General features: G+C 47.6%; 1 protein-coding gene across 5 annotated transcripts in view; it reads left to right on the top strand.

Annotated features, from left to right (window-relative positions):
- The window catches only part of TOX2 (TOX high mobility group box family member 2), a 151,788-nt gene that overhangs the window by 106,396 nt on the left and 21,998 nt on the right, over window positions 1–23,394 (top strand). For all 5 annotated transcript variants that reach the window (XM_066387745.1, XM_066387742.1, XM_066387743.1 and 2 more), the window contains exon 3: window positions 8,722–8,967. In XM_066387745.1, the coding sequence (XP_066243842.1) occupies window positions 8,722–8,967 (246 nt within the window). The remainder of the gene's footprint in view (window positions 1–8,721; window positions 8,968–23,394) is intronic.

Raw genomic sequence — 23,394 nt, 5'->3', positions numbered from 1 at the left:
TTCCACTTTTGCTTTTTAATTGCCTGATATATTTGCTAATTTTTAACCTTTAGTGTCATTTTATTTTGGGCATGACTGTTATAAGTGTTGTAGGCTGGATTCAGTTATTTTAATCAAAATATTAACTTTTACATTTTATTCAGGGAATTAATTCATTGTGATTACTAATATTTAGTGTTATTACTATCATTTTATGAAGGTTCTTTATGATCATGTTTTATAGTTCATTCCTTTTTTTTTCAGATTTTTGTTAGGTTGATTAGGTTCTATTTTTTTTCCTTTTTTTTCTTTTTTTCCTCCAATGGTGTGAAATTTCTGCTTTTCCTTAAAACTGTAATAAATAGCTAATAAACAAATTCATCAAAGTTTCAGGGTGTATGATCAATCACAAAAATCAACCAGGTTTCTATGCACCGGGAATGAATAAGCTCAAAAGGAAATGAAGAAAACAATTCCATATATTATAGCTTCCAAAAGAATAAAATCTGTGGCCTGACCAGGTGGTGGTGCAGTGGATAGAGCATCAGACTGGGATGCAGAGGACCCAGGTTCGAGACCCTGAGGTTGCCAGCTTGAGCGTGGGCTCAACTGGTTTGAGCAAAAGCTCACCAGCTTGGACCCAAGGTCGCTGGCTCGAGCAAGGGGTTACTCGGTCTGCTGAAGGCCCGCAGTCAAGGCACATATGATAAAGCAGTCAATGAACAACTAAGGTGTTGCAACGCACAATGAAAAACTAATGATTGATGCTTCTCATCTCTCTCCGTTCCTGTCTGTCTGTCCCTGTCTATCCCTCTCTCTGACTCTCTCTCTGTCTCTGTAAAAAAAAAAAGAAAAAAATCTGTGGGGGTAAATGTGACCAACAAGGTGAAAAGACTTGAACACTGAAAACCGCAAAAACAGTGCTGAAATCAATGAAAAAAAGACCTAAATAAATGGAAAGGCATCCCATGTTTGTTGATCGAATAGGTTGTTACCTATTGGTAAGAGGGTAAACACTACCCAAGTGACCTACAAATTCAATGTAAGTCTATGAAGTTTCCACCAGCCTTTTGGGACAGAAATGCAATAGCTGATCCTCAGATTCCTATGAAATTGTAAGGGGCTCTGAATAGCCACAACAGTCTTGAAAAGGAAGAGCCAAGTTGGACGGCTCACACTTCAGGATTTCTGCAGAGCTGTAGTAATCCAAACAGTGTGTTACTGGCGGAGGACAGACATAAAGAGCAATGGAATGGAATGACCGTATTTCCCCATGTATAAGACGCACTTTAATTTGGGGCCCAAATTTTGGGGAAAAAATGTATTACATAAAGTTATTGAACTCAAGTTTTATTCATCAAAAAATTCATACAACTCCTCATCTCTGTCAAAACTCCCATCCATTAGCTTGTCCTCATCTGTGTCTGAGGACGAGTCACTGTCTTCAACAATGAGCGCAAAAACAGGTGCGAAAAAGCGGAAAATGCAAGTAAAAAAAATGTACAACCACTGTATAAGACGCGCCCAGTTTTTAGACCCCGAAATTTTAGAAGAAAAGTGTGTCTTATACACGGGAAAATATGGTGATAGTCCAGAAACAAAGCTCTACATCTTTGGCCAGTTGATTTTCAGCTGGGGTGCCAAGACCATCAAATAGGAAAAGAAGTGTCTCTTCATCGCACATGCTGGGACAGCTGGAGAGCCACATGCAAAATAATGAAGATGAACTCCACCCCATGCCACATACAAAAGTTAATTCAAAATGGGCCCATGGCCTAACTCTCAGGGCCAAAGTCAGAAAATTCTTAGAAGAAAACATAGGGGTAATTCCTCATGACCTTGGCTTTGGCTGTCGATCATAGATATGACACCAAAAGTATACATGATGAAATAAAAAACAGATGGACTGGACTTCATTAGAATTAAAAGCTTTTGTGCATTAAAGGACAATATTAAGAAAGTGAAAAGAGACCTTAGCACAGTTGTAGAGCATCAGCCCAACATGTGGATGTCCTGGGTTCAATTCCAGGTCAGGGCACACAGGAGAAGCGACCATCTGCTTCTCCACCCCTTGCTTCTCTCTCTTTCTCTCTCCTTCCCTCTGCAGCCATGGCTTGATTGGCTCAAGCCCTTGGGCACTGAGGATGGCTCCATGGCCTCTGCCTCAGGCACTAAAAAATGGCTCCAGTTGCAATGGAGCAATGGCCCCAGAGGGGCAGAGCACCTCCTCCTAGTGCGCTTGCCAGGTGGATCACAGTCAGGGTGCATGCCAGAGTCTGTCTCTTTGCCTCCCCTCCTCTCACTAAAAGAAAAGAGAAAATAAAAAAAAGAAAGTAAAAAGACAGCCTACAGAATAGGAGAGAAATATTTACAAATTCTGTATCTTATATGGGTCTAGTATCTACAATATATAAAGAGCTTTTATAATCCAACAACAAAAAGACAAACAACCCAATTTAATAATGAAAAGACTTGAACAGACATTTCTCCAGAGAAGGTATGCAAATGGTCAAGACACCCATGAAAAGATGCTCAAAACCATTAGTCATTAGGAAAACATAAGTCAAAGCTACAATAAGATACCACCTCACACCCACTTGGATGGCTATCATGAAAACAGTGGAATCTAAGTGTTCGCTGTGAGGATGGGGATAAATAGGAACCCTCACACATTGCTGATGGGAATGTAAAAAGCTTGATGGCTCCTCAAAAAGTTAGACGTGCAATTATCATATAACCCAGCAATTCTAATCCTTGTTATATGCCCAAAAGAATTGAAAACAGGGACTCCAACGAATATATGTACATACTTGTTTAAAGCAACATTATTCAAAATAGCCAAAAGGTGGAAACAGCTCATATGTCCAAAAGTGGATGAGTGGATAAACAGATTGTGGTATATACATACAATGGAATGTTATTTGGCCATGAAAAGGAATGAAATACTGAGGCATGCTACAATATAGATGAACCTTAAAAACATTTTGCTCAGTGGAAGAAGCCAGGCACAAAAGGTCACATATTGTATGGTTCAATTTATATCCAGGGTAGGTGAATTCTCAGAGACAGAATGTAGATTGGTGGTTACTAGTTGCTGGAGGAGAGGCCAGGGAAATAGGGAGAGATTGCTTAATGGGTATGGGGTTTCCTTTTGGGATGATAACATGTTTTAGAACAGGGGTCCCCAAACTTTTTACACAGGAGGCCAGTTCACTGTCCCTCAGACCGTTGGAGGGCCGGACTATAAAAAAAACTATGAACAAATCCCTATGCACACTGCACATATCTTATTTTAAAGTAAAAAAACAAAATGGGAACAAATACAATATTTAAAATAAAGAACAAGCAAATTTAAATCAACAAACTGACCAGTATTTCAATGGGAACTATGGGCCTGCTTTTGGCTAATGGGATGGTCAATGTGCTCCTCTCACTGACCACCAATGAAAGAGATGCCCCTTCCGAAAGTGTGGTGGGGGCCGGATAAATGGCCTCAGGGGGCCGCATGCGGCCCGCGGGCCGTAGTTTGGGGACCCCTGTTTTAGAATTAGAGGTAATGATTGTAAAACACTGGGAAGGTACTAAATGTGCCACTGAAGTGTTTATTTTAAAATGGTAAATTGAATTTTATGTAAATTTTACCTTAATAAATTTTAAGAAATTATAACACATATATTTAAACTTCTATTTTCCTTACAACATAAATAACTGATCGGTATCTGTAATTTCCTCCTTTATGAAAGACCCAGCTTCTGGCTGAAATCCTCTAGATTTTTAGTTTGTGATTCTTATTAAATTTATAATCCTATGCCTCTTCTATTTTAGGAATTCTTATAAAATTGTCACTTTAAATCCTGCAGTCACCTTGTGAACAGCTTGTGAATGAATATAAATTATAGTGGTTTTTCAGCTCACCACTCCTAGAAATCTCTTTCTTGGGTTTACTTTTTATCCTTAAGGTTCAAGCTTTATGTATTTGTTGCAGAAAGGATTATTTAAAATAACTCTTATATCTTTTTTAATGCCTATGGTTGACTTTTTTATTCCATTGTCATCTTATTTTATTGTGGTAGGCGAACGAACTTATTCTGATAATTTCATAAACATAAGCTTATCCATTCGAGGTTCTCAGATTCCTTCCTCTCCACCTCCTCCTTAAGGAGCAGAGGGAGGGCTCCCCTTCGCCCATTTACCCCGCTGCTTCGAGGAGTCGTTGCCCTCAATATTTTATTAAGACCCTTCCTCCTAGGAGTTTCAGGAGAAGGCTTACTCTTCTCTGACCCACGGGGAAGGCCACAGGCCATTGGATCAGTCCAACATTCTTGCCTTCCTGGATTGGTGCAGGAAGAACTGACAGCCTCCTTCTGCATCCTCTGTCTAGCCCAGCCACGTTGCTTTGCTCTAGATTCCCTCCCATTCCTTAGTCGATTTGGAAAGAGAAGCACAGATGGAGGAATTGAGGAACGAGGGGACTCGGACAGCCTCACAACCCATGTCTTTCTGGGACGGAGCGCTCCCTCCTTGTGTGTTGGTAACCCCCACCCTCCCCCGCCTTCCTGGCCCTGCCATTTGCCTCAGTGTCACCTCCCTCCAACTCACTCCCCATGAAGGACGGTCAGTTACTGTTTTTCCTGCACCACTTCCATGAAGCGGGGAGTGCTGGGCTGTATCAGATAATCTGTGTCTTACCCTTGGGTCGGAGTCAAGAGTTAGCCTTCTCCTAGGAGGGGGAATATTCATAGTCTGCCAATCCATTCATTTTCTAACCACTATATCTGGCATTTGGTGAGTAGATTGTTCATTTGTTTGCTTATTTGTTCATTCATTCATTGTTTCATTTACTCATTTATTTATTCATCCAGAAAACACTTTTTGAGCACTCGTTACATGCCAGGCGCTGTTGAAGTAACTGGAGATATAACAGTGAACACACCAGATGAAAACATTCTCTTTTAGGGAGCTGACATTCTAGTGGGGTGAGACAGGTAATAATTAATAAAGAATAAATTGACAAAATACATTGGATGTTAGACGATGATAATTGATAAAAAGGAAACAATAGAGCATGGCTGATGGTTTGCGATTTTAAATTGAGCAGCGAGCGTAGACTTCATTGAGAAGTAGATATTTGAGTTAAGACCTGGGGCGGGGGGCAAAGGGATGAGCTGTACGAATTATTTGAGAGAGGCGTGTTCTAGAGAGAGGGAACAGCCAGTGCAAAGGCTCTGAGGCAGAAAGAAGCATGCCTAATTTGCCGGTGGCATGAACAAGGAGACTAGTAGGAGGTGCGACTAGAGGGACCAGACCATGGAGCCATTCTAACAACCCTGCTTTTACTCTGGATTAGGAGAAGGGGACCACCAGAGGGTGGTGAGCAGAGGAGCGACACAATCTTACATTTAACAGGATGATTCTGGCTCCTGAGAGAAAATAGACCATAGAAAGAGTGAGGCAGGGAAACCAGTCAGGAGATTACTGCAGTCATCCAGGGTGAGGAGGAGGATGCCTGAACCAGAGTGGTCACAGCTCGTATTTATTCTGACGATGGATCCAGTTGGGCCTTTCGACAGAATTTGTGTGGGACGTGGAGGAAGAGAGGAGTCCAGGAGAGCACCAAGGCACTTGGCCTGAGCAGCCGGAAGGCTGAACGTGCCATTGGTTGAGGAAGTGAAGACCATGGATGGACAGGTTCTCTTCTGGACACTTTAAGTTGGCAACGTCTATTAAAATCCAAACAGAGATGTCAAGTTACAGTGGGCCACGGGAGTCTGCATGCAGTTCAGTGGAGAGGTTTGAGCTCGAGGTAGAGCTGGGAGCCGGCAGCATCCCAGATGGGATTGAAAGCCACAGATCTGAATGAGATCACAGGGGAGTGAGCGCGTTTAGAGGGGAGGTTTGGAAGCTGAGCTCTGTGACACGTCGTCGTTCATCAGTTGGGCGAAAGAATGGGAACCAGCCAAAGAACGTGGAGAGGAAATGGCCTGCGATTCCCTGTGTGCCCCAGAGGCCAGTGAAGGGAGGGGCGTGGCCAGTTATGTCAAGCGCCGCTGTGAAAGTCAAGGTGGTGAGGCGAGGCGTGAGGTCTGACCGTTGGATTTAGTCATGTCAAGGTTCTTGGTGACCTTGCCAAGCAGTTTTGGTGAGTGGTGGGATGTGATAGGAGTAGGTTTGTGAGAAAACCGAATGGGCAAAGGAAGAGACGACTCTTTCCAGAAGGTTCCCTGGAAGGTTTGCTACTAATCTTAGCTTCTAGAACTCTTACAGTGTAGCATCTCATTCTACATTCTCACGAGGACACTGGTGCTAAAGAGTGAATTAGGCACCACCGACTGCCCCGTCCCTTACTCAGGAGAAGGGACAAACAAGAAGTGTGATGAGGCCTCTTACCCAATGTGGGGAAATGCTGGATTCAGAGTCACAAGACCTGGGTTTGAATCCCACACAAGACTTACGAGCATGTGATGCTTCCGCTATCTAGTTTCATCTTTGTCAGCAAAATGGAGAAAACAGTCACTGCTTTGCAGGACACATACGGATTGAATGAGTGTGAAAAAACCGGCTCCGTTGCCTGGCACACAGTAGGTGCTCAGTATGAGTCGGTGGCAGGACAGGTTGGTAATCGAGGTGTCATGCATTTAGGATTTGATTGCACTCAAAGGACACATGTATGCGTTTGCATGTTGAGTTATTTTTAAGTGTGCTAATTGCCTCTTTAAAGGAATTGTCATAATTGTGTTACTCCAATATTTTGATACAACATATGCTTATATTTGCAAAAGGCTTCTGGTTGGTTGGGCTGGTTCCAGCGTGTTGAGGTTTTGGTTTTTAAGTGAAAGGAATGGACTTGTGCAGTCATGTAGCATTCACTGGGCATGCGCAATGTGTCTGCACCTCTTCTGGGTGCTGGTGGGCAGAGAGGAAGGTGGCGGTTGACAGACATGAACAATAGGTCACTTAGGGACTTATTGATAGATGTGGAGACCCCGGGTGAGGTCTAAACCTAAAGCCTGGTGCACTCCCCCATTTTGCGTGCTCATTCAGCACCTTCTAATTGAACACCTACTGTGTGCCTTATGGAGCCTGGGGTCTGGGGGAAGGGAAGGGACATAGCAGAAGGGAAGTAAAGAATCAGAAATAATTTCAGGAGGCAATGATACTTTACGAAGCACATACAAGGGGCAGTGCAGGAAGAATGAGAGGAGGGCAGTCTTGTAGGATGGGCTGGGGGCAGGGGGTACACTTCCTGGAACTCTGCGTTCCGAGTTATATGATGCCAGTGGCCAAGTCCCATCTAAAGACAGTCAGCCCAGTGCGTCTCGGTGGTCAGGCTGAAGACAGACATCACCGTGGTGCACAGACCTGGGTTGGAGGAGTTAGGAACATTCGCAGTGGGGACAACAAATGAGGATACTGAGTGCATGAGCTGCTGCCTACTCGCGCTGGGTCCTTGGAGAAGTCCCTTAACGTCTCTGAAATTCCAGGCAGAGACAACGACAGCGAGAACAACCAGCACTGGGAGGGCTGGCTACATTCCAGTGTCCCGAGCAATTTGCACCTATTGATTCATTTGCTCTTTCTAGCATTTCCATAGTATGTACTGTTATTACCTTCTTTTCACATACAAAGAAACAGGCACAGAGAGATCAACTGACGTGTCCTAAGTCACACAGCTAGTATGCAGAAGAGTCAGAATTCACACCCAGGCTCTCGGGCTCTTAACTACTTGCATCATACTGCCTCCTGAACAACAGGGACACTAATGCCCTCCTCCAGGGCTGTCAGGAGGGTTGAGTAAGATGCCAAAATGCGTGCTGATGGCATCTGCCCTAGGACCTGGCTCGTTCATCCATTCAACTAATTATTTCTGAGCTCTTGCTTTGTGTCAGGTTCTAGAAAGCAGGACACACCTGGCAGAACCCACATTAAGCATTAAGCAAATAATTATATAACAAGTTAGTTGGCTACAAGGTCGACGGGTGCTTCCAAGGAGAAGCGCAGAGCAGCCTGGGAGAATATGATGACATCTGACCTACTCTAGAGAGTATCAGATCAGACACTTAAGCCAAACCTGTTGCTGAAGGGTAGGAGCAAGCCAGATGAAGGGAGAGCGTGGTGGGCAGAGAGTCCCAGCAGAGGGAATGCTCATCATTTCTAGCCAACATCGAACTGGCACATTCTGGTTGGAGCAGCAAGGTTGGGAGAATGAACAAATCAGAACGGGCAAGGAAGGTTTCTCGTGTGGCTGCTAGCCTGTGCTCCTGGGAGGATGTTTGTACCGTTTACCATGGTGAGAAAGACCAGGAGAGGACCTGGTTGGGCTGGGAGTTGCAAACACATAAGAGAAAGTTGTCCAGCTGCCCTGGAAAACCACCAGGCAAGGAGTCAGGATACTTTAGCTCTGTTCCCAGTTCTTACAGATGGGAGAGTGTGGGATCGTGGGTTCATGGTGGGCTATGGTGGCCAGATCTGGTGGGAGAACAGGTGAACAGGGGCTGGCCCCACTGTCCAGGAGGGCAGGTGTTTGTATGAGGCCCTCTAGTAGGAGGAGGCACCCATGTGGGGATGGGGCAGGTGTCTGACCGGGTCACGGGGCCATCATGACTGTCGGCCTTGCAGAGGGACCATCCCTTCTCTTCTCAGCCACTGTTTGTTACCACTATTGTTGCTATTATTGGTGCTGTCGAGCATGTCCTGCAATTGTAAGACGCTGACCCCTGACAACATGCCCTTTTGATGTTTCAGACCTACAACAGTCAGAGTGAGAGCAACGAAGACTATGAGATCCCCCCGATAACACCTCCCAACCTCCCGGAACCATCCCTTCTGCACCTGGGGGACCACGAAGCCAGCTACCACTCACTGTGCCACAGCCTGGCGCCCAACGGACTGCTCCCTGCCTACTCCTACCAGGCCATGGACCTCCCGGCCATCATGGTGTCCAACATGCTGGCCCAGGACAGCCACCTGCTATCAGGCCAGCTGCCCACGGTGAGTTTCTGTCCCCTGCCGTGCTTCCCTGCAGTTACAGTAGGGAAGGGGGTTGAAAGGGAAGCAGAATGCTAATGCCTCGATGGGGAACGTCTGCTTGGGCAGGGTCTGGGCTCTGTTGGTTGCTTGCATGGGGATCTGCAGAACATAGGGGGTGGGCATGGAAGGAAATGTATGTCTCCACACTGCTTACTTCTGGAACTCTGTGTATAATATATCTTGGTATTATTTGTTTTAGTATTGTTTTTAATAATATAATCTCATCTGAATTTTTACTTTTAACAGCTTTATTGAGATCTAATTCATACGCCTTACAATTCACCCATTTAAAGTATACAATTCAGTAGCTTTAGTATAAAATATATTCACAGAGTTGTGCGGCCATCAATATAATCCAGTTTAGAACATTTTTGTCACCCCCAAAAAGAAGATCTGGACCCTTAAAATAGCCATCATTCCCAACCCCCAGCCCTAGACGACCACTAATCTACTTTCTATCTCTCTATTTGCCTATTCTGGACATTTCGTATAAATCGAACCATGTTATTATAAAAACTCTTGTCTCTTGTTTCAGCCGCCAGGGAAGAGGGTGGTCACTGAGTTAGAGTCTATCGGGCAGGTAGAAATCTGGCCGTCAGACAAGGGCAGGAAGGGGCCTTCTGGGCTGGGGCCACCACGTGTACGAAAGCAGGAAACAGGAGGGCTCAAGTCACACGTGGGAACCCAATATTCTTTTTTAATTTTTAATTTTATTTTATTTTTAAAATACATATTTTTTTAAATTTTATTTTATTTTATTTTATTTATTCATTTTAGAGACGAGAGAGAAAGGAAGAGAGAGAGACAGAGAGGGAGAGAGAGAGGAGAGAGAGACAGAGAGAGAGAAGGTGGGGAGGAGCTGGAAGCATCAACTCCCATATGTACCTTGACCAGGCAAGCCCAGGGTTTTGAACCGGCGACCTCAGCATTTCCAGGTCGACGCTTTATCCACTGCGCCACCACAGGTCAGGCCCAATATTCTTTTTTATTGGGCTGGAGAGAAAGGTCCCCGAGCCAAGGAGGGAGAGAAGAAGTGAAACCGTCCCTAGCACCTAGATCAGAAGGTTCCTGAAGCTCATGCTAAAGAGATGTGTGATTTAAAAAAAAAATCTTTTTTAGCCTACAGGCTGATGTGGACAATCAAGACCTACAGAAAACCAGCAGAGCCCTTCTTTGTGTAATAGAAAAAGCTCCTTAAGGGAGTTCTAGTATTTCTTCTGAATAACTGTGATTTATTTTTGCTTTTTATCTTCATAGTTAATATTATATACTAGTCACAACTCTTAAGTTCATTCCTAAGTGACAAGAACCAAACTGAAAAGGACTGAAATGTCCAGGGGTGGACCAAGGGTCTCAGGCATGGCTGGATCCAGGAAGTCCAGCAGTGTCATTGGGACCCTGTCCTCTCCCCATGTCCACACAGCAGGGAAGATGGCTGCGGGCAGCCACCGTCGCCCCTGACATCTCTGGTGGGGAGCAGTGAGGTGGGTCCCCTTTATTTCTGCAGATGTTGCTCAGAGTCCACAGCAAAATTGTGGCCCAATTCTAGCAGATGCCTGGAACCTTCAAACACACAGTTTGTATTCTAACAATCTTGATTGCATTTGATTTATTTATTGTTTACTCTAATCCTTGCCAAATTTCCTTGCTTAAGGAAGAAACTGTTTTACTCAATGTAATTTTGTAAGCTATGTCACATGTTTGTCATTGTTGTTGTTTTTTTCAATGTAGGTGAGATAAAAGGAGAGGAAGGAGGGGAAGGGAGGAAGCCAGCTCGTGACCCCACACTGTGTAATGTTCAGGGTCTGGCAAAAGAGCTCGGTGTAAATTGATGCTCTGTGTCTTGAGGAACAATTTTCTTGGGGCCCATCAATAATGCAGGTCTCGGGCTTCCTCTTCTCTCTCTAGGAGAACTAGAGATACCACCACCGTATGGTTTTAATTCCACTTTGTCAGAATGCTTAGATCCTAGCCGCTTGTGAGTCAATTTCCTAACAAAAGCTTCTGCGCTCCAGACTGTCCCAGTTTGGGATTTATGCTAATGCGAGCAGGGGGGCCGGGCTGTGAGCTCAGGGGTGAGTGTGGCCGTGGTTCTGGGCCATGGTGTCACAGGCCTTCAGAGCTGGTGATTGCTGGTGACCGTGTGATATAGTGGAGAGTGTGTGGGCTCTGGCATCCGTCCCTCAGACCTGCATTAGATCTGTGGCTCCGCCCTCAAACTTCAGTTCCGCGGTCTTGGACTCGTCACAGTTCCCACGTGCAGATTGCCGTGAAGTGTGTCGGAGATAATGTATGTAAAGTCTTAGCAAATGTCTGGCGCTGAGTAAACAAGCGGGGAGTATTTGCTATTCTGATTATTAGCAATAAAAATGAATTCCCATTGTAACCAAACGACCATGTTTCCCGTCAGTCTCATTTAGCTGAAGGAACGGACAGCAGAGGCTCTCTGGTACCTTTGTGGGGCGACCTGGTTATAATAACTCTGATAATTACAAAAGATGTTATCTGTTTATCAAAGGTGACCCCTCAATGCTCCTCCTAGGAAATGCTTTTGTTGGGCTTGGTCCAAGTACGCACTCTCCGGTCATCTTCCAGATTTCTTTAAAACGCGCTCATGTTAAAGACGCTTTGCAATTTCAGATTGCTTTAATTCTTCCATTAGGCAGAATTTTCATGGGTCCATTGAGTTTTATATTCCCTTGTTATGTAATGAAAGATAAACCAACCTGTGTTATTCGGGGAAGGGCTACCAATTAGGAGACTAGATAAGAGCAACGTCCATCCATCTGGCAAAAAGCGACAAGGCACCAGGAAGACAAATACTTAAAATTTGTCTGAGCTGCGGGATGCAGTTGTGTGTGTGTGTGTGTGTGTGTGTGTGTGGGTGTGTGTGGATGTGCCTGCTATGCGGGTAAGGCTGCTGGCATGTGTGCCGTCCCCTGTTCGGAATCAAGCACCACGCAGAGGGCTTTGCAAACGTTTTCTCACGTAATGCTCCCCAAAACTGAGTGCAGCAGGTATTACTACTGTAAGGAGGAAGTGAAGGCTCAGAGCAGGTAGGTGGCTATATTAGAGTCCTGTGGCTGCTCTAGCAAATTGCCACCAACCTGATGGCCTAAAACCACCAGAAAGTGACTCTCTCACAGCTCCGGAGCTGGAGGTCGAAATCAGTATCACTGGACCCAGTTCAGGGCATCGAGAAGGGTGAGCTCCTATCAGAAGCTCTGGGGTGGATCTGCCTCTTGCTGCTTCTAGCTTCTAGTGCTTGCCAGAGTCCTTGGCTCTTGGCCGCATCATTCTAATCTCTGTCTTCACGTCACCGTCACCTCTTCTGTCAGTGAAATCTTCCTCTGCCTTTCTTATAAGGATGCTTGTGATGGCAGTAGGAATAGTTCTCCTTATCTCAAGAGCTTTAACTTAATCACACCCACAAAGTCTGGTTTTTATGTTTCCTTTTCAAATACAGTAGCATTTACAGGTTCCGGGGATTAGCACCTGCTGTCCTGAGGGGGCCATTTTTCAGCCTGCCAGGGATCTGCTGAGCAGCAGCCTTTACCGAGCACCCACTAGGGACCAGGCGCTGGGCTGAGCCCTGGACCCATGAGCTGCCCTTGGAGAGTTCCTCGTGCAGGCGGAGAGACAGGTGAAAACAACATTTCTGGAAATGTAGTAAATGCTCTGATAAGATCAGTGGATGGTGTATGTGCACCCAGAAGAGGTGCCTTTAAAAAGTGGTGGCCTGGGCCCTGGCTGGTTGGCTCAGCGGTAGAGCGTCGGCCTGGCGTGCAGGGGACCTGGGTTCGATTCCCGGCCAGGGCACATAGGAGAAGCGCCCATTTGCTTCTCCACCCCCCCCTCCTTCCTCTCTGTCTCTCTCTTCCCCTCCCGCAGCCAAGGCTCCATTGGAGCAAAGATGGCCCGGGCTCTGGGGATGGCTCCTTGGCCTCTGCCCCAGGTGCTAGAGTGGCTCTGGTTGCGGCAGAGCGACGCCCTGGAGGGGCAGAGCATCGCCCTCTGGTGGGCAGAGCGTAGCCCCTGGTGGGCGAGCCGGGTGGATCCCGGTCGGGCGCATGCGGGAGTCTGTCTGACTGTCTCTCCCCGTTTCCAGCTTCAGAAAAATAGAAAATAAAAAATAAAAATAAAAAAAAGTGGTGGCCTGACGCATAGTAGGTTCTAGAAGCACTTTATGAATAAATGCATGAATGCCACACAACTATTAATTAAAACAAAACAAAACAAAACAAAACAAAAAAACAGAATCCAAATTCTGCTCTGTCCCCTACCATGCACCTGTCAGTTTTACCAGGTGCTTGAGGGACCGCGGGTGGCAGAGAGGTGCCCCGATGGCCAGGCTGCCACAGATGCTATTGGTACAGACTGAGATATGTTAAGAATATTGTCCCTGGAGATTTGGGTAAGGTCAAGACGTTTGACAGCAATCTCATTAATGCCAGACCCCTGTGGCTCTGATCCCAAAGGCCACCGACTCCTTCTGGTCCCCTGCCCTGGCCCTTGTGGCTTCCGGGCACACATGGCAGTCGGCCCTTTAAAGGTACGGCTGCCGGCGGGAATCCTGTACAGTGGAGGGGTGGGGCCCCTTCACAAAATTAAATATGCTTAAGGCTTCTCCCTCGACTTCAGTGTCTTAACTGATTAAACATTCATTTCCAAGACAAAAAGAGTCAATTTGGTATGAAAGATATATTTTGCTGGTTTAATTTAAAGCGCTGCACCTCCATCTGACCCCTATTTTCATAACTCAATAATTTTATCCTGTGTTGATTGTCTCATTTTGAGAGAGATATTGTATGTATAAATCAGCTTCTAAAATACCCAAAGAAACTAGAAGAGTGGAATTTATTAAGCAGCCTCTGGTAAGTCTGAAATAATTTATTTTGGAGTCGTCCTTGGGAAATGTTCAAGCTGATAGTCCTGGTTTAAAAGGGACAAAGCTTGATGCTCCCAGACCAGTTCCCCAGGGAGACTTCCCACCTTTGGCGAGACCATAGGCGCTCCCGGGAGAGCCCTGTGCAGGTGGAGATGGGGCCTGATGGGAAATGAATTCTGGCAAAGCTCTCCTCATACCAGCCATGGGTTCTCGTGCATCGGGAAATAAGGGTTTCCTTCGGTGGAGCCCTGAGGATCGCTGAAACTATGTGGTCCAGTGTCCGGCCTTAGTTAACACAGAGGCGCTACACAGCTGTCATTCAAACACCCTCCTCCAGCTTTGACTCTTGTCTACTTTCCCTGGGACCTTAGACAAATCACTTCTCTCCCGGCCTCAGTTTCCCATCTATGGAATGGGGATTGGGATTCCAATTCTGATTAACTTACAAGTAGGAAAATGGGAATAATGGCTTTGTCAGCTATGACACATTGGACAGTTGTATGGGTTTAAGGTTAGATCAACCCCCTCACTATCATTATCACACATGCCACGGGCCTGGGGGCTCAAATCTTACTAGTTTGGATCAAAGCCCCGAGTGCTAGGTTGGTGGTTTTAGACCCCTTGTGTTCTGAGTCCATGGCCCAGGGACCCCCATGCCAAGTGACGGGTCCCTCCTGGCTGGTATCCTGGGAGAGGGCTGGGTAGTACCTTAGTTGCCACTTCATCCCTTGCTTTAGAGATGGTTCCTACAAGAGCTTGCAGCCTTAGATCAGGACTTGGCACCTGGGGGCAGGGCTCAGAGCTCAGGGACACAGCCTGCATATTGACTCTGGGAGCGCTTTAATATCCACCCTAAAACCTACGCTCTTCTCTTCCTGTTCCTAACTTCTCCCCTCCAATCTCTTCTCTCCTCCTCCTCCCTTCCCTGCCTCATCCCTCTTCCTGCCTAGAGACTTGGTCTACCTCGGGTTCTCACAAGTTGAGAAACAGGGGGATTCCCTCCCAAGTCTAAGGAAAAGGGACCAAAGACCCCCCAACCCTTGGGGGCGCTAGAGATCCTCCAGTCCAACCTGTTCATTTTATTGCTCTTAATGCATTTTGTTTTATGATTGTATCAGTTAGTTTTTGCTGTATAACAAACCACCTCAACACTTAGTGGCATAAAGCGAACAGTTAACTTTTACTATTTGTTGTGATTCCGTGGGTCAACCGCAAGGTAGTTCTTTTGAACTGGACTGGCTTGGCCGAGTCAGCTTACAGCTTGGCTGGGGCTGCATAGCCTGGGATGGCCCTGTTCACATCTCAGCAGTTGGGGCCAATGGCGAAGACTTGGCCACAGGTCTGTCATCACGCCGTGGCCTGGGCTTATGCACATGGCTATGGTCACAGGGTTTCCAAGGGCATCAAGAAAGGGAAGACCCCAATGTGCAAATACTTTTCAAACCTCTACTTGCTACTCTTCCACTGGCCAAGTCACATGGTCGAGCCCAGATTCGAGGGATAGAGAAAGAGACTCCACCTCTTGAAGGGAGAAATGGAAGAGTCACATTGCAGAAGGGCATTGGCAGGGAAGGCAGGGATTTGTGTTCATTTTTGTAATCTGTTGTGATAAAGTTTTGCTTTTTTGTGTGTTTTTGTTTTCTTGACGTCACCTAGTGGTTAAGAACCTGAGGCCTGGGGTTAGGCCAAGTTCAAGCCCACCTCTACCATTTGTTACCCTTCACCCTGTGGCTCAGAGCAAGGGGTTAATCCCCCTGAGCCTCAGTTTCTTCATTCGTAAACTGGAGGTAATATTACTGCCTCATAGGGACGTAGGAAGATTCAAAGATCAGATGTAGGAATAGTGCCTGGCACACAGTAGGCACTCAGTAAATGAAGCTACTCTATTTGTTAATTTACTCATTTTACTGACAGGGTTTGGGTGGCTCCCTTTGTCCAGCCTGACCCACTGGGGATGGGCGTTGCTGGTGCAGTGATCAGGGTGGCCGGCAAGAGGGCTGGTCCACGAGGTGGGTGTCAGCGGTGGAGGAGACACTGAGGTGCTGGGCGTGGGGGGAAGGGCCCCACCTGGGGCGGGGCGGAGGGCATATCAATCACCCCAGGACCTCGTCAGGGCTCGGAGCTTGAGAGCAACAGGTAAGTGACAGCCCCGCTGCTTGTGCAGAAGAGAAGGTCCCAAACCCAGCTCTTCTTGGCTATGTGACCAAAGGGCAGGGTTGCCTGGCCTGTGGTGGCGCAGTGGATAAAGCGTCGACCTGGAAATGCTGAGGTCGCCGGTTCGAAACCCTGGGCTTGCCTGGTCAAGGCACATATGGGAGTTGATGCTTCCAGCTTCTCCCCCCTGTCTCTCTCTCTCCTCTCTCTCCTCTCTCTCTCTCTCCTCTCTAAAATGAATAAATAAAATAAAAATTAAAAAAAAACAAAAACAAAAAAACAAAAAAAACAAAGGGCAGGGTTCATCTTGGCAAAAGCCAGAGTCCACACGGTTCTTCCAGTTCGGGCTTTTCTTGGGGGCCGTGTTTTTGTCTCATTTCCCTCTGGGGATGGGACTGGGGGCCTCTGAGGGTCCTGAGTGGGGGTAACCAGAGGCCCAGAAGTTTCCTTATACACAGCAGAGTCCAGATGAAACCCCTCCCCCCCCATTTCTCAGAGGCAGTAAGCGAAAGAAATATGTCTTTTTACATTTTATAAAACTCAGAAAAATGGCTCTAAACAGCTTTTGCTCCCCTGCTATAATTATTTATTTTCAAACACTCCTTCAGGGGACTGCTCCGTTTTCTTATCCTACACTCCTCTTTCTCATAAATGAACCATCACTTCAATAAATCATTATGAAAACAGAGACTAACACCAGCTCTGAAAGGTTGAAAGATTTATGTAACACATTTATGTTTCCCATTTTCTCATTCTGGTACTCGGCTGCAAAAGCTAAGCTAATAAAAGCTGCTATTAATATTTCTTGTTGCCTAGCAACCCCAGAGCGGGAGTAATAGCTTCAGCTAGAAAAATAGATGACCGATAAGGAAAAATTCAATTCTTTTATTATCTCAGGGGGAAATGGCCTTTTACTGGAACATTATGATGTACGAGTGTGGGGTTGAACACAAAAGGGGGTGTTTTTTTTTCGGCGTGTGTGTGTTTGTTTTTCTATTTTTAATGAACATTATCTTACCTCCACTAACTCTTTTAGGGACTTTTGTTTTCTTTCACACGCCCCTCCCTTCCCCCATCCCTCATGCTTAATTTAGCAGCTATAGTAGTTAAGAACCTGTCAGCATTTTTTTTTTAGTTTAAAAATGGATTTTGCAAAGGTTTAGAACTCAGTCATACAAATTCACTCTCCGTTAAAACTCCGGCCCGTGATAACCCAGCACACAGAGTCACTGTCTGTGAACAGGCTGACGCTTGTTGAGAGATAAGACTCATGGTTTTCACTAAGAGAAAGGTCAGAAAAGAACAAAACTGTGTTCATTTCCGTGTCCCAGTTTCCTTTGGAGCTCTGGGATGCTGTCTGCTTTGAGAACTGTTTGCTCTAAAGTTTGCAGCGTGCTCAGAGGGGAGGCGGGAGGGCACGGACGTTTCATTAGGCGCCTGCTGCGCAGACTTGGTGCCATTGCCTCCTTTCACCGCCCTCTGGAGTGGACTCCGCTACTAGCCCCATCTTTCAGATGCGGAAACTGAGGCTGAGAGAGGCCAAGGAATCATCCCAAGAAAGCCTGATGCCATGAGGTTTCATACCTTTGGGTTTTGGCAAAGGGCTTCTCAGCTTAAGCATCACTGGCATTTTGGGTGGGAGACTTCTCTGTTGTGAGATGCCCCGTGCGTTGTAGGATGTCTAACAGCATCCCTGGCCTCTACCCACTATTTGTGGCTTCTAACAGCACTCCCCCAGTCGAAATCAAAATTTAAAATGTCCCTAGTCATTGCCCAGTGTCCCCTGGAGGACAAAATCACCCCTGGTTGAGAACCACTGCCTGCCGCTCCCTCTACTTGAAAGGCTCTTCCCCATTGTCAACCCGGTGAACTCCTATTCCTGCATCAGAACCCAGTTCAGAAGTCACCTTCTCTCGGAGACAGTCTGGATCCCCTGGGCTGGGAGAAGGGTGAGGTATGTGAGACACTGGTCTTGATCACAGAATTGAAGGCAGTGCCCAAAAACTCAAGTTTTCAAGATAAATAATATTTTCATATGCTATTTTTACAAATCAGGATCATCACGATGAACAGTGAATCAAAGATTTAAATAGGGGGTGAGATCAGCCTGAATTGATAATTAGGAGGTTGTCCATTTAGGTTCCTGTCTGCGCGACCAGCCGGGGACAGCTGAAGGCCGGGTCTGTGCATCCAGCAGAGGGCCTGGCCAGCAGATAACCCTCAGCGTCTGTTTATTGACTGACTGCGTGGGAGAAGAGAGAGTGACTTGTCCAAGGTCACATAGTGAGAAAAAGGAACTTGCACTGGGCCTCTGACTAAGCCCAGGACTCTCAGCTCCCTCAGGCTGTGTTCCGCGTGAATCGAGGTTGCCTGCAGAGTGCTGCCTAAGCCCTGGACAATTCAAAGATGTCTTGGACACTCCCAGCCTGGGAGAGGGGGACAGGCAGCAGCAGCCGTGACTTTAGCTTGGTGTCCACTTGGCTCGTTTCAGCCTCACACCCCTCATGCCAGGCAAGAACCAGCAGCTCCCTGAACTTCTCCAAGAGTGGCAAGTCACCAGGGACAGAACTGGGAGGTCAGCCCCTCGGAGCATGCTCATTCTGGTGGGAGGTCAGCCCCTCGGAGCATGCTCATTCTGGTGGGAGGTCAGCCCCTCGGAGCATGCTCATTCTGGTGGGAGGTCAGCCCCTCGGAGCATGCTCATTCTGGCCGCAGTTTCCTGATCTTGACCTTTGGAGGGCAAGGACCACACCTTGTTTGATTCCACATCCTCTTGAACTTTTCCTAAATGAATGGATGAATTAGCGGCACCTGTAATCTGCTAACATGTACTTAGCACTTACATATTTCGTGCCTGGCATCGTAACGCATGTGATGTAAGCCCTTTATGTTTGATGCCAACCCTGAGGAGGCAGATAAGAAATCAGAGGCATGGGGAGGTCAACCACTTGGCTAAATGGCGGCACCCAAATTCAAACCCAGGCAGGCTGACTCCCCAGCCTATGTCCTCAATGTCTAACTTGTACAGCCTTCAGATGAATGAAGGGATACGTAAATGAGCAAGGGAGTGATCAAGTCAGGAGGGAGACTCACGTTCTCTGTCTGACTCTGAGTAAAGCCATTCAAGTGCATAAGTCACCATAGTGTGAAGCCCAAGGTGCTAGATTAGAATGAGGAACAGATGAGTACTGAGGAGCTCACAGGAGAGTGGTAGCAGAGGAGGCTTCCTGGAGGTGGTGGCCTTGAGGCTAGGCCTTAGGATCCAGAGAATAGCAGCAGAAAGCCTGAGAGGAGAAAAACCTCACACCTGCCTGGACTTTCTTGTTCAGACCCAATTGCCACCCCTTCTGCTGGAATTCGCAGAGCAGTTGGCAATGTTTTATGATAGCTTAGGCGCCCTCTGGTGCCCATCCTCTCAACCCCCTGACAGGCACCTAATGGGAGTCGTGACCCTCTGGCCGTGAAGGGTGCAAAGGCCAGACATTTAACTTCCATTCTGGGCAAGACACCAAGCTTGGCAGAGAACGTCTCCCTCTGAGACCTCCCAAGTCATGAGGGAGAATTCAGGAAAAATCACAGCAACATCCGTCAGCTGCAGCTTCGATATTACCCGGTATAATGGCTCTTTGCTCTGACTGCATATTCAGTACCATGTTGGGCAAAATGAGCTTTTAATGCACCGTCGGCATCGCTGAGAACCCATCTCTGGCTCCGTGGAGTGTCTGGAGCACATAAAACTTGAGATCTATTGGAGTCATTTTCCCCCCTGCTCTGGCTGGATAATAAAAAGTCAGTCTCGGGTGCTCTTTTTCTCATATTGCGGCTTCGTCCATTTAGAACTCAGCGTCTTCATAAAAGCCAACAAGACAAATAAAACTCATCTAAATGTTAAAGCTCCAGAAGAGAGTGTCAGTGCACCATTGGGCCAGGAGCGTGTCAAAGAGAGGACCGTCCTGGGGGAGATTTTAGCATATCAGCTGGGTTGAGCTATGGTCCCCAGCTGTGATGGTGGCAGCCTGGTGTCCAAGCCACAGCACATAGCAGGGAGCCTGGAGTCCTAGGGTTTCCATTCTGCCGTGATGTGTGATGCTGGGTGTTACTATCCCTCTTTGAGCCTCAAAGAAAATGCTATCTAACCCACAGGGTGGTTGTGAGAAGCTAATGTGCTAGTGAAATACTGCTTAGCTTTGTGTAAGGGATATAGCAGGGGCCTGGTAAGGGTTTGTTGACTGACTGAACGAACGAAAATGAATGGATGAATGAAAAAATAAATGCTGCCCCTGTGGACATTTCACAAACTGTAGATTGCTGCTATGTCATTGTTGGCGAGTTAGCCAGTGGACCCTGTAGCTTGTTCTGTCTTATAGTATTGTCTACCCTCTCTCATCTGACCTTCCTGTTGACTTTGGAGGAAATGGAATTATGGTATCCTCGGTTACAAACGTGTACCTGAGATTCAGAGGGCAAATGGCTTCTCTAGAGACACGCAACCATGAAGTTGTGGAGGCAAGACAAGGACCGTGTTCTCTTTTTTTTTTTTTTTTTTTTTCCATTTTTCCAAAGCTGGAAACCGGGAGGCAGTCAGACTCCCGCATGCGCCTGACCAGGATCCACCCGGCATGCCCACCAGGGGGCGATGTTCTGCCCCTCTGGGGCGTGGCTCTGTTGCATCCAGAGCCATTCTAGCGCCTGAGGCAGAGGCCACAGAGCCATCCCCAGCGCCCGGGCCATCTTTTGCTCCAATGGAGCCTCGCTGCAGGAGGGGAAGAGAGAGACAGAGAGGAAGGAGAGGGGGAGGGGTGGAGAAGCAGATGGGCACTTCTCCTGTGTGCCCTGGCCGGGAATCTAACCTGGGACTCCTGCACGCCAGGCCGACGCTCTACCGCTGAGCCAACCGGCCAGGGCCAGGACCGTGTTCTCTTGACCTTTAGTATGTTATGCCCCCCCCCATGGTACAGAAGCACCTCTCACCCCAGCCCCCAGCCTCAGGCCTCTGAACTGGAAGGTAGGACTCTCACCCCTGTCCCTCCATGCAGTGTGGGGTGGTCAGAGCTCTCACGGCGACAGAGTTAGGCGGGAGGGGTACAAATGTCAGCCTCCCTGGCTGTTTTTCCAAACTGTAGCAAGGAAGGAAGAGAGGAATCTGGGGTGAGTAGTTAGAACCTGTCACTGGGCTGTCTGTTGGATGGAGCTATAGGCCTGGGATGCTGGAGCCCGGGGAGTCTGTCCCGAATAAGCCATGGCCAGTTCTTCCCATCGCCCTAGAAACTGATGGCGAGACGAGTCAGGAAAGCTGGTTCCCGTCCTGTCTCTGCCATCACTAACAAACCGTAGGGCAAGTCACTTTCTTCCCAACCTCCCCTCTTTCGTGTGTTGTTTGGACAAAGCCCAGATTACTAATGGGAGTTGCGGAGAGCAAGGGAGAGAGGTCTCTAAAGCATTTCATGATGGGCGCTGCAGGGGGTTGTTGTCACTGGGGTAGAGATCAGAGCCACAGGTCAGGAGAGCCCAGTGGGTTGGGAGGGAGACAGCTGCATGGGTAACCGGCTATGTGACCTCAGCCAAGCCACTTAACTTCTCTGTGCCACGGTTTCCTCATGGGGCTGTTGTGAAGAGTAAGTGAGATATTCCAGATGGTATTCATTCAGATCCGGGCGAGAGGGAGGTCGGCCTGGTCCCACAGGGAGCTCTCAAGCATGAATTAGACCACAGAGTTGCTGGCATCTGTACCTCAGTGTGAAGTTTGAGTCAATCATGGGTGACAGGCTGGGATGGGAGTGCGGCTTCTGCATGACTTTCTAGGCAAGACGGCTCCCATTGGCCAAGAGATAGCTGTGAGCCTTTGACAGCAAACACTCCCAAGAAGTGATCTGCGGGGGCGGGGGGGGGGGGGGGGCAATTTGCATCTGAAATGTGGTCGGAAGGCCAGCAGGACCAGAGTCACCTGGGAACTTGTGACTGATGCAGATGCTTACGCCCCGCCCTAGACCCTCACCCTGTGTTTAACCAGGGCTCCTGGGGATTCTGATCCTGCTCAGACCCACCGGGTGGCCAGCATCCTCAGCTGAGTCCCGAATTCTCCAGCATTTTGGGGACACACGGAACTGCCCCTTGTGTTTCTTCCTGCCTTGAGGATTTCATCACACCTGTAACAGCTGCATAGCTTTCCAGCAGAGAAACCGAGGGTCGACACCTCTCCCTGTGCTTCCTGACTCTCCCTGGCCCCTCGCGCTTTGAAACAGCAGCCTGGTCTGAGGACTGTCCCCAGCCCATGATGGGAAGGACACCAGGCCAGTTCTCCCTAGATTGTAGAATGTCTCATCCTCGTGAAGCTTCATGGGTAATTGTGCGCCAAGGGCCTATGCAGAATTAGAAATAGAATACAATAGAAGAAAATAAAGAAAACCCAGGACAGGGGAGGCCACCGGGATCTCTGAGTGCCAGCAAAGTGTCGCGCCCCCACCCGAGAATCTGGGTCCAAAGTCAGCCTGAGTGCTCACTCCCCATCCCACAGGACTCCTTTTCTCCCTTGGGAACCCATACTTTGGGCCCCCTTGGCCTTCCTTGCACACGAGACCCCTCTTCCCTGCTCCCTTTCATCTGCCTTATGGACTTAACGTGTTCGTACTTGCTAGGAGAAGCCGATTAACTCCAGCCGGCAAACTGGCCGTACCCTTCTGCTGTTGTCTACCACTGAGACCTTGATCACACTAAACTGGAACCATATCTTCCCACAAACCCCTGCAAAATGGTTCTCAAACTCAGTAGGGACATGTTCACTGTGCCCCAGCACACGACAGAAGGCGATCACACGCACGGATATCCGCAGCACGAGTGACCAGTGTCCAGCCAGTGACACTGTAGACAATACTTTTTTGGGCTTGACTGCTACCGTGAGTATGTGTGGACCTTCACATCGCATCTCTGTGCCCACTGCCCTGCTGACAAGGGTCAGTACTTTGCCAGAATTAATGGCACTGGCATTGGGCTTAGAGAGACCTAAGTTTAAATCTGAGTTCCTCCAGCCACTTGCCATGTTGAGCACGTTATCCACCCCCTCTGAACTTTAGTTGTCTTATGTGTAAGACGGATATGTTAATAATCCTTATGGGGTTGTTTTTAAAATTAAATGCTGTAATGCTTATACAATGCTCAGCATGGTAGCCATAGCAATGCTATTATTTGTCTCTAAGCAGTTCGTGCATGAGCCGCCTTTGTTTTTCTCCCCTGCCAACCCTCGTGGAAAATCCTGTATCCTTTCTAGTCTCCCCAAGAAATCCACCTGCCAGAGTATTGGTGGACAGGGTCAATTTCTTGGGGGTCTTCGGGGTGCCCATCACAGACAT

This window comes from Saccopteryx leptura, chromosome 5, assembly GCF_036850995.1.
Source record: "Saccopteryx leptura isolate mSacLep1 chromosome 5, mSacLep1_pri_phased_curated, whole genome shotgun sequence".
In the NCBI taxonomy this organism is placed as follows: domain Eukaryota; kingdom Metazoa; phylum Chordata; class Mammalia; order Chiroptera; family Emballonuridae; genus Saccopteryx; species Saccopteryx leptura.
The sequence above is the reverse complement of the archived record's forward strand: the minus strand, read 5'-3'. Positions and strand labels throughout refer to the sequence as shown.